At 55.8% G+C, this 13,928-nt stretch overlaps 1 protein-coding gene across 3 annotated transcripts in view; it reads right to left on the reverse strand.

The window, feature by feature from the left end:
• HAX1 (HCLS1 associated protein X-1) overlaps positions 1 to 10,815 on the reverse strand; it is a 43,199-nt gene extending 32,384 nt beyond the window's left edge. The window contains exons 1-4 of one of the 3 annotated variants that reach the window (XM_083166405.1): positions 10,626 to 10,813; positions 9,375 to 9,571; positions 8,805 to 8,974; positions 8,497 to 8,545 (exon numbers count right to left, since the gene is read on the reverse strand). In XM_083166405.1, coding sequence (XP_083022531.1) covers positions 8,497 to 8,545; positions 8,805 to 8,974; positions 9,375 to 9,571; positions 10,626 to 10,675 — 466 coding nt within the window. In that variant the 5' untranslated portion in view covers positions 10,676 to 10,813. Of the gene's footprint in view, positions 1 to 8,496; positions 8,546 to 8,804; positions 8,975 to 9,374; positions 9,572 to 10,625 lie in introns of all 3 variants that reach the window. The other 2 variants (XM_083166403.1, XM_083166404.1) reach the window with 2 other exon arrangements.
• Between the last annotated feature and the right edge of the window lie 3,113 nt (positions 10,816 to 13,928).

Consider the following 13,928-nt stretch of genomic DNA (forward strand, 5'->3'; position numbering starts at 1 on the left):
CAGTGCCGGGTATACACCGGGGAGAGTGGGTGACAGGGATAGCGCCATCAGTGACAGCAGATCAGTGCAAGGTATACACCGGGGAGAGGGGGTGACAGGGATAGCGCCATCAGTGACAGCAGATCAGGGCCGGGTATACACCGGGGAGAGGGGGTGACAAGGATAACGCCATCAGTGACAGGAGATCAGGGCCGGGTATACACCGGGGAGAGGGGGTGACAAGGATAACGCCATCAGTGACAGGAGATCAGGGCCGGGTATACACCGGGGAGAGGGGGTGACAGGGATAGCGCCATCAGTGACAGGAGATCAGTGCAAGGTATACACCGGGGAGAGGGGGTGACAGGGATAACGCCATCAGTGACAGCAGATCAGTGCAAGGTATACACCGGGGAGAGGGGGTGACAGGGATAACGCCATCAGTGACAGAAGATCAGGGCCGGGTATACACCGGGGAGAGGGGGTGACAGGGATAGCGCCATCAGTGACAGGAGATCAGGGCCGGGTATACACCGGGGAGAGGGGGTGACAGGGATAGCACCATCAGTGACAGCAGATCAGGGCCGGGTATACACCGGGGAGAGGGGGTGACAGGGATAGCGCCATCAGTGACAGCAGATCAGTGCAAGGTATACACCGGGGAGAGGGGGTGACAGGGATAGCGCCATCAGTGACAGGAGATCAGGGCCGGGTATACACCGGGGAGAGGGGGTGACAGGGATAGCGCCATCAGTGACAGGAGATCAGGGCCGGGTATACACCGGGGAGAGGGGGTGACAGGGATAGCGCCATCAGTGACAGGAGATCAGGGCCAGGTATACACCGGGGAGAGGGGGTGACAGGGATAGCGCCATCAGTGACAGCAGATCAGTGCAAGGTATACACCGGGGAGAGGGGGTGACAGGGATAGCACCATCAGTGACAGGAGATCAGGGCCGGGTATACACCGGGGAGAGGGGGTGACAGGGATAGCGCCATCAGTGACAGGAGATCAGGGCCAGGTATACACCGGGGAGAGGGGGTGACAGGGATAGCGCCATCAGTGACAGGAGATCAGGGCCAGGTATACACCGGGGAGAGGGGGTGACAGGGATAGCGCCATCAGTGACAGCAGATCAGTGCAAGGTATACACCGGGGAGAGGGGGTGACAGGGATAGCGCCATCAGTGACAGGAGATCAGGGCCAGGTATACACCGGGGAGAGGGGGTGACAGGGATAGCGCCATCAGTGACAGGAGATCAGGGCCAGGTATACACTGGGGAGAGGGGGTGACAGGGATAGCGCCATCAGTGACAGCAGATCAGTGCAAGGTATACACCGGGGAGAGGGGGGTGACAGGGATAGCACCATCAGTGACAGGAGATCAGGGCCGGGTATACACCGGGGAGAGGGGGTGACAGGGATAGCGCCATCAGTGACAGGAGATCAGGGCCAGGTATACACCGGGGAGAGGGGGTGACAGGGATAGCGCCATCAGTGACAGGAGATCAGGGCCAGGTATACACCGGGGAGAGGGGGTGACAGGGATAGCGCCATCAGTGACAGCAGATCAGTGCAAGGTATACACCGGGGAGAGGGGGTGACAGGGATAGCGCCATCAGTGACAGCAGATCAGGGCCAGGTATACACCGGGGAGAGGGGGTGACAGGGATAGCGCCATCAGTGACAGGAGATCAGGGCCGGGTATACACCGGGGAGAGGGGGTGACAGGGATAGCGCCATCAGTGACAGCAGATCAGTGCAAGGTATACACCGGGGAGAGGGGGTGACAGGGATAGCGCCATCAGTGACAGGAGATCAGGGCCAGGTATACACCGGGGAGAGGGGGTGACAGGGATAGCGCCATCAGTGATAGAAGATCAGTGCAAGGTATACACCGGGGAGAGGGGGTGACAGGGATAGCGCCATCAGTGACAGCAGATCAGTGCCGGGTATACACCGGGGAGAGGGGGTGACAGGGATAGTGCCATCAGTGACAGGAGATCAGTGCCGGGTATACACCGGGGAGAGTGGGTGACAGGGATAGCGCCATCAGTGACAGCAGATCAGTGCAAGGTATACACCGGGGAGAGGGGGTGACAGGGATAGCGCCATCAGTGACAGCAGATCAGGGCCGGGTATACACCGGGGAGAGGGGGTGACAAGGATAACGCCATCAGTGACAGGAGATCAGGGCCGGGTATACACCGGGGAGAGGGGGTGACCAGGATAACGCCATCAGTGACAGGAGATCAGGGCCGGGTATACACCGGGGAGAGGGGGTGACAGGGATAGCGCCATCAGTGACAGGAGATCAGTGCAAGGTATACACCGGGGAGAGGGGGTGACAGGGATAACGCCATCAGTGACAGCAGATCAGTGCAAGGTATACACCGGGGAGAGGGGGTGACAGGGATAACGCCATCAGTGACAGAAGATCAGGGCCGGGTATACACCGGGGAGAGGGGGTGACCAGGATAACGCCATCAGTGACAGGAGATCAGGGCCGGGTATACACCGGGGAGAGGGGGTGACAGGGATAGCGCCATCAGTGACAGGAGATCAGTGCAAGGTATACACCGGGGAGAGGGGGTGACAGGGATAACGCCATCAGTGACAGCAGATCAGTGCAAGGTATACACCGGGGAGAGGGGGTGACAGGGATAACGCCATCAGTGACAGAAGATCAGGGCCGGGTATACACCGGGGAGAGGGGGTGACAGGGATAGCGCCATCAGTGACAGGAGATCAGGGCCGGGTATACACCGGGGAGAGGGGGTGACAGGGATAGCACCATCAGTGACAGCAGATCAGGGCCGGGTATACACCGGGGAGAGGGGGTGACAGGGATAGCGCCATCAGTGACAGCAGATCAGGGCCGGGTATACACCGGGGAGAGTGGGTGACAGGGATAGCGCCATCAGTGACAGGAGATCAGGGCCGGGTATACACCGGGGAGAGGGGGTGACAGGGATAGCACCATCAGTGACAGCAGATCAGGGCCGGGTATACACCGGGGAGAGTGGGTGACAGGGATAGCGCCATCAGTGACAGGAGATCAGGGCCGGGTATACACCGGGGAGAGGGGGTGACAGGGATAGCGCTATCAGTAACAGTAGATCAGGGCCGGGTATACACCGGGGAGAGGGGGTGACAGGGATAGCACCATCAGTGATAGAAGATCAGTGCAAGGTATACACCGGGGAGAGGGGGTGACAGGGATAGCGCCATCAGTGACAGGAGATCAGTGCAAGGTATACACCGGGGAGAGGGGGTGACAGGGATAGCGCCATCAGTAACAGTAGATCAGGGCCGGGTATACACCGGGGAGAGGGGGTGACAGGGATAGCACCATCAGTGATAGAAGATCAGTGCAAGGTATACACCGGGGAGAGGGGGTGACAGGGATAACGCCATCAGTGACAGGAGATCAGGGCCGGGTATACACCGGGGAGAGGGGGTGACAGGGATAGTGCCATCAGTGACAGGAGATCAGGACCGGGTATACACCGGGGAGAGGGGGTGACAGGGATAGCGCCATCAGTGACAGCAGATCAGTGCCGGGTATACACCGGGGAGAGGGGGTGACAGGGATAGCGCCATCAGTGACAGGAGATCAGTGCAAGGTATACACCGGGGAGAGGGGGTGACAGGGATAATGCCATCAGTGACAGCAGATCAGTGCAAGGTATACACCGGGGAGAGGGGGTGACAGGGATAACGCCATCAGTGACAGGAGATCAGGGACGGGTATACACCGGGGAGAGGGGGTGACAGGGATAGCGCCATCAGTGACAGGAGATCAGGGCCGGGTATACACCGGGGAGAGGGGGTGACAGGGATAACGCCATCAGTGACAGGAGATCAGGGCCGGGTATACACCGGGGAGAGGGAGTGACAGGGATAGCGCCATCAGTGATAGAAGATCAGTGCAAGGTATACACCGGGGAGAGGGGGTGACAGGGATAGCGCCATCAGTGACAGGAGATCAGTGCAAGGTATACACCGGGGAGAGGGGGTGACAGGGATAGCACCATCAGTGATAGAAGATCAGTGCAAGGTATACACCGGGGAGAGGGGGTGACAGGGATAACGCCATCAGTGACAGGAGATCAGGGCCGGGTATACACCGGGGAGAGTGGGTGACAGGGATAGCGCCATCAGTGACAGGAGATCAGTGCAAAGTATACACCGGGGAGAGGGGGTGACAGGGATAGCGTCATTAGTGACAGGAGATCAGGGCCGGGTATACACCGGGGAGAGGGGGTGACAGGGATAACGCCATCAGTGACAGGAGATCAGGGCCGGGTATACACCGGGGAGAGGGGGTGACAGGGATAACGCCATCAGTGACAGGAGATCAGGGCCGGGTATACACCGGGGAGAGGGGGTGACAGGGATAGCGCCATCAGTGACAGGAGATCAGGGCCAGGTATACACCGGGGAGAGGGGGTGACAGGGATAGCGCCATCAGTGACAGGAGACCAGGGCCAGGTATACACTGGGGAGAGGGGGTGACAGGGATAGCGCCATCAGTGACAGGAGATCAGGGCCGTGTATATACCGGGGAGAGGGGGTGACAAGGATAACGCCATCAGTGACAGGAGATCAGGGCCGAGTATACACCGGGGAGAGGGGGTGACAGGGATAGAGCCATTAGTGACAGGAGATCAGGGCCGGGTATACACCGGGGAGAGTGGGTGACAGGGATAACGCCATCAGTGACAGGAGATCAGGGCCGGGTATACACCGGGGAGAGTGGGTGACAGGGATAGCGCCATCAGTGACAGAAGATCAGGGCCGGGTATACACCGGGGAGAGTGGGTGACAGGGATAACGCCATCAGTGACAGGAGATCAGGGCCGGGTATACACCGGGGAGAGGGGGTGACAGGGATAACGCCATCAGTGACCGGAGATCAGGGCCGGGTATACACCGGGGAGAGGGGGTGACAGGGATAGCGCTATCAGTGACAGCAGATCAGGGCCGGGTATACACCGGGGAGAGGGGGTGACAGGGATAGCGCCATCAGTAACAGTAGATCAGTGCAAGGTATACACCGGGGAGAGGGGGTGACAAGGATAACTCCATCAGTGACAGCAGATCAGGGCCAGGTATACACCGGGGAGAGGGGGTGACAGGGATAACGCCATCAGTGACAGGAGATCAGGGCCGGGTATACACCGGGGAGAGGGGGTGACAGGGATAACGCCATCAGTGACCGGAGATCAGGGCCGGGTATACACCGGGGAGAGGGGGTGACAGGGATAGCGCTATCAGTGACAGCAGATCAGGGCCGGGTATACACCGGGGAGAGGGGGTGACAGGGATAGCGCCATCAGTAACAGTAGATCAGTGCAAGGTATACACCGGGGAGAGGGGGTGACAAGGATAACTCCATCAGTGACAGCAGATCAGGGCCAGGTATACACCGGGGAGAGGGGGTGACAGGGATAGCGCCATCAGTGACAGGAGATCAGGGCCGGGTATACACCGGGGAGAGGGGGTGACAGGGATAGCGCCATCAGTGACAGGAGATCAGGGCCGGGTATACACCGGGGAGAGTGGGTGACAGGGATAGCGCCATCAGTGACAGGAGATCAGGGCCAGGTATACACCGGGGAGAGGGGGTGACAGGGATAGCGCCATCAGTGACAGGAGACCAGGGCCAGGTATACACTGGGGAGAGGGGGTGACAGGGATAGCGCCATCAGTGACAGGAGATCAGGGCCGTGTATATACCGGGGAGAGGGGGTGACAAGGATAACGCCATCAGTGACAGGAGATCAGGGCCGAGTATACACCGGGGAGAGGGGGTGACAGGGATAGAGCCATTAGTGACAGGAGATCAGGGCCGGGTATACACCGGGGAGAGTGGGTGACAGGGATAACGCCATCAGTGACAGGAGATCAGGGCCGGGTATACACCGGGGAGAGTGGGTGACAGGGATAGCGCCATCAGTGACAGAAGATCAGGGCCGGGTATACACCGGGGAGAGTGGGTGACAGGGATAACGCCATCAGTGACAGGAGATCAGGGCCGGGTATACACCGGGGAGAGGGGGTGACAGGGATAACGCCATCAGTGACCGGAGATCAGGGCCGGGTATACACCGGGGAGAGGGGGTGACAGGGATAGCGCTATCAGTGACAGCAGATCAGGGCCGGGTATACACCGGGGAGAGGGGGTGACAGGGATAGCGCCATCAGTAACAGTAGATCAGTGCAAGGTATACACCGGGGAGAGGGGGTGACAAGGATAACTCCATCAGTGACAGCAGATCAGGGCCAGGTATACACCGGGGAGAGGGGGTGACAGGGATAACGCCATCAGTGACAGGAGATCAGGGCCGGGTATACACCGGGGAGAGGGGGTGACAGGGATAACGCCATCAGTGACCGGAGATCAGGGCCGGGTATACACCGGGGAGAGGGGGTGACAGGGATAGCGCTATCAGTGACAGCAGATCAGGGCCGGGTATACACCGGGGAGAGGGGGTGACAGGGATAGCACCATCAGTAACAGTAGATCAGTGCAAGGTATACACCGGGGAGAGGGGGTGACAAGGATAACTCCATCAGTGACAGCAGATCAGGGCCAGGTATACACCGGGGAGAGGGGGTGACAGGGATAGCGCCATCAGTGACAGGAGATCAGGGCCGGGTATACACCGGGGAGAGGGGGTGACAGGGATAGCGCCATCAGTGACAGGAGATCAGGGCCGGGTATACACCGGGGAGAGTGGGTGACAGGGATAGCGCCATCAGTGACAGAAGATCAGGGCCGGGTATACACCGGGGAGAGTGGGTGACAGGGATAACGCCATCAGTGACAGGAGATCAGGGCCGGGTATACACCGGGGAGAGGGGGTGACAGGGATAACGCCATCAGTGACCGGAGATCAGGGCCGGGTATACACCGGGGAGAGGGGGTGACAGGGATAGCGCTATCAGTGACAGCAGATCAGGGCCGGGTATACACCGGGGAGAGGGGGTGACAGGGATAGCGCCATCAGTAACAGTAGATCAGTGCAAGGTATACACCGGGGAGAGGGGGTGACAAGGATAACTCCATCAGTGACAGCAGATCAGGGCCAGGTATACACCGGGGAGAGTGGGTGACAGGGATAACGCCATCAGTGACAGGAGATCAGGGCCGGGTATACACCGGGGAGAGGGGGTGACAGGGATAACGCCATCAGTGACCGGAGATCAGGGCCGGGTATACACCGGGGAGAGGGGGTGACAGGGATAGCGCTATCAGTGACAGCAGATCAGGGCCGGGTATACACCGGGGAGAGGGGGTGACAGGGATAGCGCCATCAGTAACAGTAGATCAGTGCAAGGTATACACCGGGGAGAGGGGGTGACAAGGATAACTCCATCAGTGACAGCAGATCAGGGCCAGGTATACACCGGGGAGAGGGGGTGACAGGGATAGCGCCATCAGTGACAGGAGATCAGGGCCGGGTATACACCGGGGAGAAAGGGTGACAGGGATAGCGCCATCAGTGACAGGAGATCAGGGCCGGGTATACACCGGGGAGAGAAGGTGACAGGGATAGCGCCATCAGTGACAGGAGATCAGGGCCGGGTATACACCGGGGAGAGGGGGTGACAGGGATAGCGCCATTAGTGACAGAAGATCAGGGCCGGGTATACACCAGGGAGAGGGGGTGACAGGGATAACGCCATCAGTGACAGGAGATCAGTGCCAGGTATACACCGGGGAGAGGGGGTGACAGGGATAGAGCCATTAGTGACAGGAGATCAGGGCCGGGTATACACCGGGGAGAGTGGGTGACAGGGATAACGCCATCAGTGACAGAAGATCAGGGCCGGGTATACACCGGGGAGAGGGGGTGACAGGGATAGCACCATCAGTGACAGGAGATCAGGGCCGGGTATACACCGGGGAGAGGGGATGACAGGGATAACGCCATCAGTGACAGGAGATCAGGGCCAGGTATACACCGGGGAGAGGGGGTGACAGGGATAGCGCCATCAGTAACAGTAGATCAGGGCTGGGTATACACCGGGGAGAGGGGGTGACAGGGATAGCGCCATCAGTGACAGGAGATCAGGGCCGGGTATACACCGGGGAGAGGGGGTGACAGGGATAGTGCCATCAGTGACCGGAGATCAGGGCCGGGTATACACCGGGGAGAGGGGGTGACAGGGATAGCGCCATCAGTGACAGGAGATCAGGGCCGGGTATACACCGGGGAGAGGGGGTGACAGGGATAACGCCATCAGTGACAGGAGATCAGGGCCGGGTATACACCGGGGAGAGGGGGTGACAGGGATAGCGCCATCAGTGACAGTAGATCAGGGCCGGGTATACACCGGGGAGAGTGGGTGACAGGGATAACGCCATCAGACCCCGATTGGCTGATTTTCACGACCTCCATCTTGTCCAACGCTTGATACATTTCTCCCTTTGGTGGCTACAGTCTACTTCAATAACTTATTATACCCCATCATACACAGACCTACCTATACCAGACTATACCTACTTTTGTCTCGCTTGGTGTCTCCGGGAACAACGGCCGCTGGACCATCTTCCTGCAGTGAGGAGAGAAGAACACATGTACGGTCAGTAGTACCCAGGTGTCACCAACACACATAGCAGGGGGAGCGTTCTCTGGCGCCATCACCAGGTCAGGACGTGAATTTCTTAGTAATTACATTTGGTCTGGATCCTGTTTTCAGCATGCTGGGAGTGTATGATCCAGACACCTCTCTAACAGACCCACGCCTCATTCTGGTGACCCCACTATGACTGCTGGGATAGGTGGTGTAACCGTGTCTCCATACAACATACCCATCTGTTATTGCCACGGGGAAGCCATCCTGGATAGCGTGGTCCTTCCTGGGAGAATGGGGACTGCTCTCTGGGAAGGTGGGAATCTGGATATTTTAACATGGAGTCTCGCAGCGACCCGCTCCTGGATCCTCCTGGATTCTGATTCGGGGGCTCGATCCCAGGTAGATCTACAGAAAAACATGATAGCATAAAGGCAATACATATAAGCGGGTGTCAAGTGCAGACAGGGAATTGGAATGGATGCTACCCAGCGTATGACAATACTTCCCTCGGTGCCGAAACTGGACCACGCGTATGTGACAAAATGTTATGTAGGATCCTGCCGCAACGCTAAGCCTTGTGTCGGTTTCTCTCAGAGAGGACGCCATAGACCACGGGATGTGGCAGCTGGAACACTCTGCCATAGCTTCTGGCTTCCCAGTGATTGGCACTATTGGCACTAATTGTAGCTGGCGGATAAACCCTCTGTATTCTGAGCTGAAACCATCTCCCGTATACAGGACGTGGGCGCCTTCCCAGTTACCTGCACCACCCCATTCCTGCTTCTCACACAGAGAAATAACTTACGGGGAACATCGCGGATCATTGCCCCGAAATCTGCAAAGAGCTCATTGAAGTCCCGGAAGAACGACTCAAAGCCAAAATCACTGTGAAATGTGGGGTTCTGGCGCTCAAATGGTGACTGGAAGCCGGGATGCTGGAAGAAGTCGTCATCCTCTTCATCCTCATCTTCATCCTGCGTCAGGCCGCCAAAGAACGGGTCCCTGGAAGCCAAGCAGATTGCACGGATTAGAGCTGGATAAGACAGAACTGGCTTAGACCATAACTAGAGGACCATGCATTAAATCACCAGTAAATGGCTTTCTATAGTGTTAGAGAACAAGCAGCCCCTTATACGCCCGGCTACCTCCAGCCTCTCCTCTGTGCACCAGGGCTGCAGGTACTAGTGGGGACCCTCCAGCAGGAAAGGAAGCAAGCACTATAGAACACTTCTATTTCCATAGTGGATAGGTAACTGCCGTGCACAGAAGAATGCTAGTACCAGCTGCCATCCTTGGATCCAGGTGCTCAGGGTCACACACGGCCATCAGATGGAGCCTTTCCCAGCCCCGGCCTATCCGGCATTTCTACTCTGCTCCGCAAGCATTCAATCCAAACTACGCTATAACGTGCTTTATGAAATACCCACTCATTAGCATAAAGTAGGATGCTGCAGGAAATATGGTGGCACAGCCTGTCAGGACGCGGGCTGCAGACCAGATATACGGGGGTTATATACTCCTATATAGTACATAGGTATAAGACAGTGGCTTTGGCACCACAGCAGTCCAGGGGCAGAGCTACAGGGCATTAACCCAGGGGCATGTATTCTATGAGGGGGCTACAGACCTGAATATGGATGGGGGGATTCTGAAAACAATCATAGGGGGATTATTTATTAAGGTGGGAGATCTACTGAAGAAGGGTTACTACAGGGGAGCAGCACGGCATTGGTATTACATGGGATCAGCAGATCAGCACAGCAACATACCGCCCAACATGACCCTCTCCAGGAGGGACACAATGCTCTGTTTCAGGACTTTCCTCTTCACCATCACCTGTGGTGACACCTTTCTCATCAATTAACCTGTTTAAAACAGGTGATGGCAATCATACATTAACATGGAAGTCCAGTAACAGAGAAAGGCGTCTCTCCTGGCATGGGCCATGTTGGGAGGTATGCAGCAAGGCATTGCTATTACAAGGGGTCAGTAGAACAACACAGAATAGCATGACATTGGTATTACAACGGGACTAGTCCTGGCTCCGTGTCCTCACCTCCTCCCCGGTACCTCGAAAAACCTCCTAAAAAGATCGAACAGGGCCATGCCCCCTCCGTGAGTCACACACAGCAGCTGCTAACATCCAGGGGCGACCAGTATCCTCACTTCCGCCAGCCACTACTGTGTCTGTGGCGCACCATACTACTTCCGCCAACCAGCTACTTCCGCCAGCTACTGCTGCGCTACATACTACTTCCGCCAGCCACTACTGTGTCTGTGGCGGTCAATACTACTTCCGCCAGCCACTACTGTGTCTGTGGCGCACCATACTACTTCCGCCAACCAGCTACTTCCGCCAGCTACTGCTGCGCTACATACTGCTTCCGCCAACCAGCTACTTCCGCCAGCCACTACTGTCTGTGGCGCACCATACTACTTCCGCCAACCAGCTACTTCCGCCAGCCACTGCTGCGCTACATACTGCTTCCGCCAACCAGCTACTTCCGCCAACCAGCTACTGTGCTTCCGCCAGCCCCTGCAGCGTTACAGCCTGCCATTTGTCGAATTGTCATACTCACTTCCGCCAGCTTTTCATTCGTAGCGTACTGTATCGTGTACAAATAAAGATGTAGCTTGTTTCTCCAGTTTTTGTGGCACTAACATGCAAACTGCATGGCCAGCTAATCCCATAAATACCCCATACATATTATTATTATTATTATTATTATTATTATTATTGAGCCTGTGTTCCTCAGACATCTACTACACGGTTGCCTACCCTCCCGGAATGGCCGGAAAAGGGTGGCAATCCTCCCGCATCTCCCCCTCCTTCTACTCCTGCGATGTGTCCCTCGGCAAGGGGAGTCCGCGATCGCGTCATTTTAGCCCCGCCCCCCGCAGTGCAATGCCTGAAATATCAGCATTGCACGGCGGGGGGCGGGGCTAAAATGACGCGACGGTGTAGGAACCCCCAACAGTGCAGCATCTGTGTGGCCACGCCCCCGAACCGGCTCTTTTTTTACTCCCGGATATGGCCCCGCCCCCCTGCCTAACAGGGTTTTCGACCAAATTCATGTCAACCTTATAGGTGTCGACCCTCTCTGGGAGAGGGCAGCTCAAATGTCAGCAAGTATGATCTACTAGCAGGGTATACGGTCGTTAGGTCGACACCTATAAGGTTGACATGAATTTGGTCGATCACTGAAGGTCGACATGGCCTAGGTGTACACAATCTGTTGAAATGCTTAGGGTCGACATGGTAGGAAGGCAAGCATTAGGTCGACAATGTCTAGGTCGAAAGTAAAAAGGTCGACATGGCTTTTTTCATTTTGAGCCGACATGTATTTCATGCCCTACCATCCACTAGGGCGCGGAGGGAGAATAGAAAGTGTCGAACATAGCGAGGCACCGAGCCCGAAGCATGGCGAGCCATGTGAGGCGACGCAGTACACTTTGACTGTGTCCATGCCGACCATGATGACATTCGAGACAAAAAAGAAAATGAAAACCCCATGTCGACCTTTTGACTGTCGAGCTAACCCCATGTCAACCTTAGGCATGTCAACCAATTTCAAGTGTCGACCTAAGCCATTTTCACCCTCAGTGGTCTACTCAATACATGTGGACATAATATTGGTCGACCCAATGACGCATATGCCCACTAGCAGTGGGCAGAAAGTCCTATAATTGGGCCTCACCCCCTGTGCATTGGTGCACTTACCGCAATGGGCCGTGTTTAGCATAGGGGTCACATGACACCTCCTGGCACACCCGATAAGGCAGCTCCCCCTTTGTGCCATCCCAGTTACAATGGTGTTGGCCGCTCGCCCTGGCCGCTCCTGTCCCCCGATTCTGATTTGTACACTGGTTTGGGGTCTGAGCGTGCACAGGACGGGTCCTGCGTCATCTCTCGCAATGCTGCAACATTTGGGGGGAGGCGACCGGGACCACTCTACAAAACGTTGCATCGTTGCCGACTTCCTGGACCCTTGGATGTTATGGCCTGTCTCTGTACGGCGCTGCGAAACACTTGTGGCGCCTTATAAATACAATTCTAATAATAATAATAACGCTGCATCTTTAGATAGCAGGAGGCATTGCTTTCCTACAGACCCCTCCTGTTGCGTTAGTCCTACAGTATTGCGCAGCCGCTTCCCTTGTCTGTCCAATAACGTACAAATTAGAATCAGGCCCATGTGACGCTGTATGTTGTAACATGCGCCCACTCCAGGTGCCCCAGTTAGGAGACCCCCCCCCCACCCTTATACATCACTAATGGCAACGGTCACCTGTCATTTGGCGAGATAAATTCCCTGTCCCTTCCCCTCACCATTGTCCCAGGTGGGGTCTGACAGTCCGCCATGGCGGTTGCGTTTGGACTGTGTGGAGCTCAGGACCTGCATTATAAATCGCTGCCCATTATTTACACCCGCACAACACGAAAAGCAATTGCAAGCTCTATTGTGTTGGGTACATTATGTTGACACTCACTATGCCCACAGCAGTTATGTCGACATGACAATGCCGACACTAGTATCCCAACATGAATACATGGCTGCGGTTTAACCATGCAGGTCTTATAACTACTGATGTGCTGACCACTTTTCATCCTCTCACATGCCCGCTGATCTGCCCATCGCCACGGGAGGAGCATCTGTTCCCGGCAACACGTAATATGTTATTTGTGACTTTATCGTTTATTGTGAATTTCTCTCTTGTATGATCAGTAATCCACCTTGAACATGGCAGCTGTGTTAATTTAACTGATGTAATAATAATTTTATTTATATAGCGCTCTTTCTCCAATAGAACTCAAGGCGCTTAACAGATAGAATGAATGTAATACAGTACAGGAACAATGAAGTACTAGAGTGGAGGTCTCTCGAACTGTGCAGGGAAGGGATTTCCATAAAGTAGGCTCAAAGCTTGACCCCCAGATGAATTACGGGAAATCCTAGATGTAGTTCCTCCTAATGTCACTGCTACCTCAATAGGCTGCACTCTTAGTGATGTCACTGTCTCCTAGAGATTGGATAGGCTGCACTCTCAGTGATGTCACTGGCTCCTAGTGATTGGATAGGCTGCACTCTCAGTGATGTCACTGGCTCCTAGTGATTGTATAGGCTGCACTCAGTGATGTCACTGGTTCCTAATGGCTGGATAGGCTGCACTTTCCGTGATGTCACTGGCTCCTAGTGACTTGATAGGCTGCACTCTCAGTGATGTCACTGGCTCCTAGTGATTGGATAGGCACCTAGACATTGTGTACACTTTAATAACAATATGGCTCAGTTGAGCCATATTTTGTTTCCACTATAGGGACAATTTCTGACCACAAAGAAGAAGTTATTTCCATCCA

Source organism: Crinia signifera, chromosome 12 (genome assembly GCF_055691185.1).
Source record: "Crinia signifera chromosome 12, ASM5569118v1, whole genome shotgun sequence".
Lineage (NCBI taxonomy): Eukaryota > Metazoa > Chordata > Amphibia > Anura > Myobatrachidae > Crinia > Crinia signifera.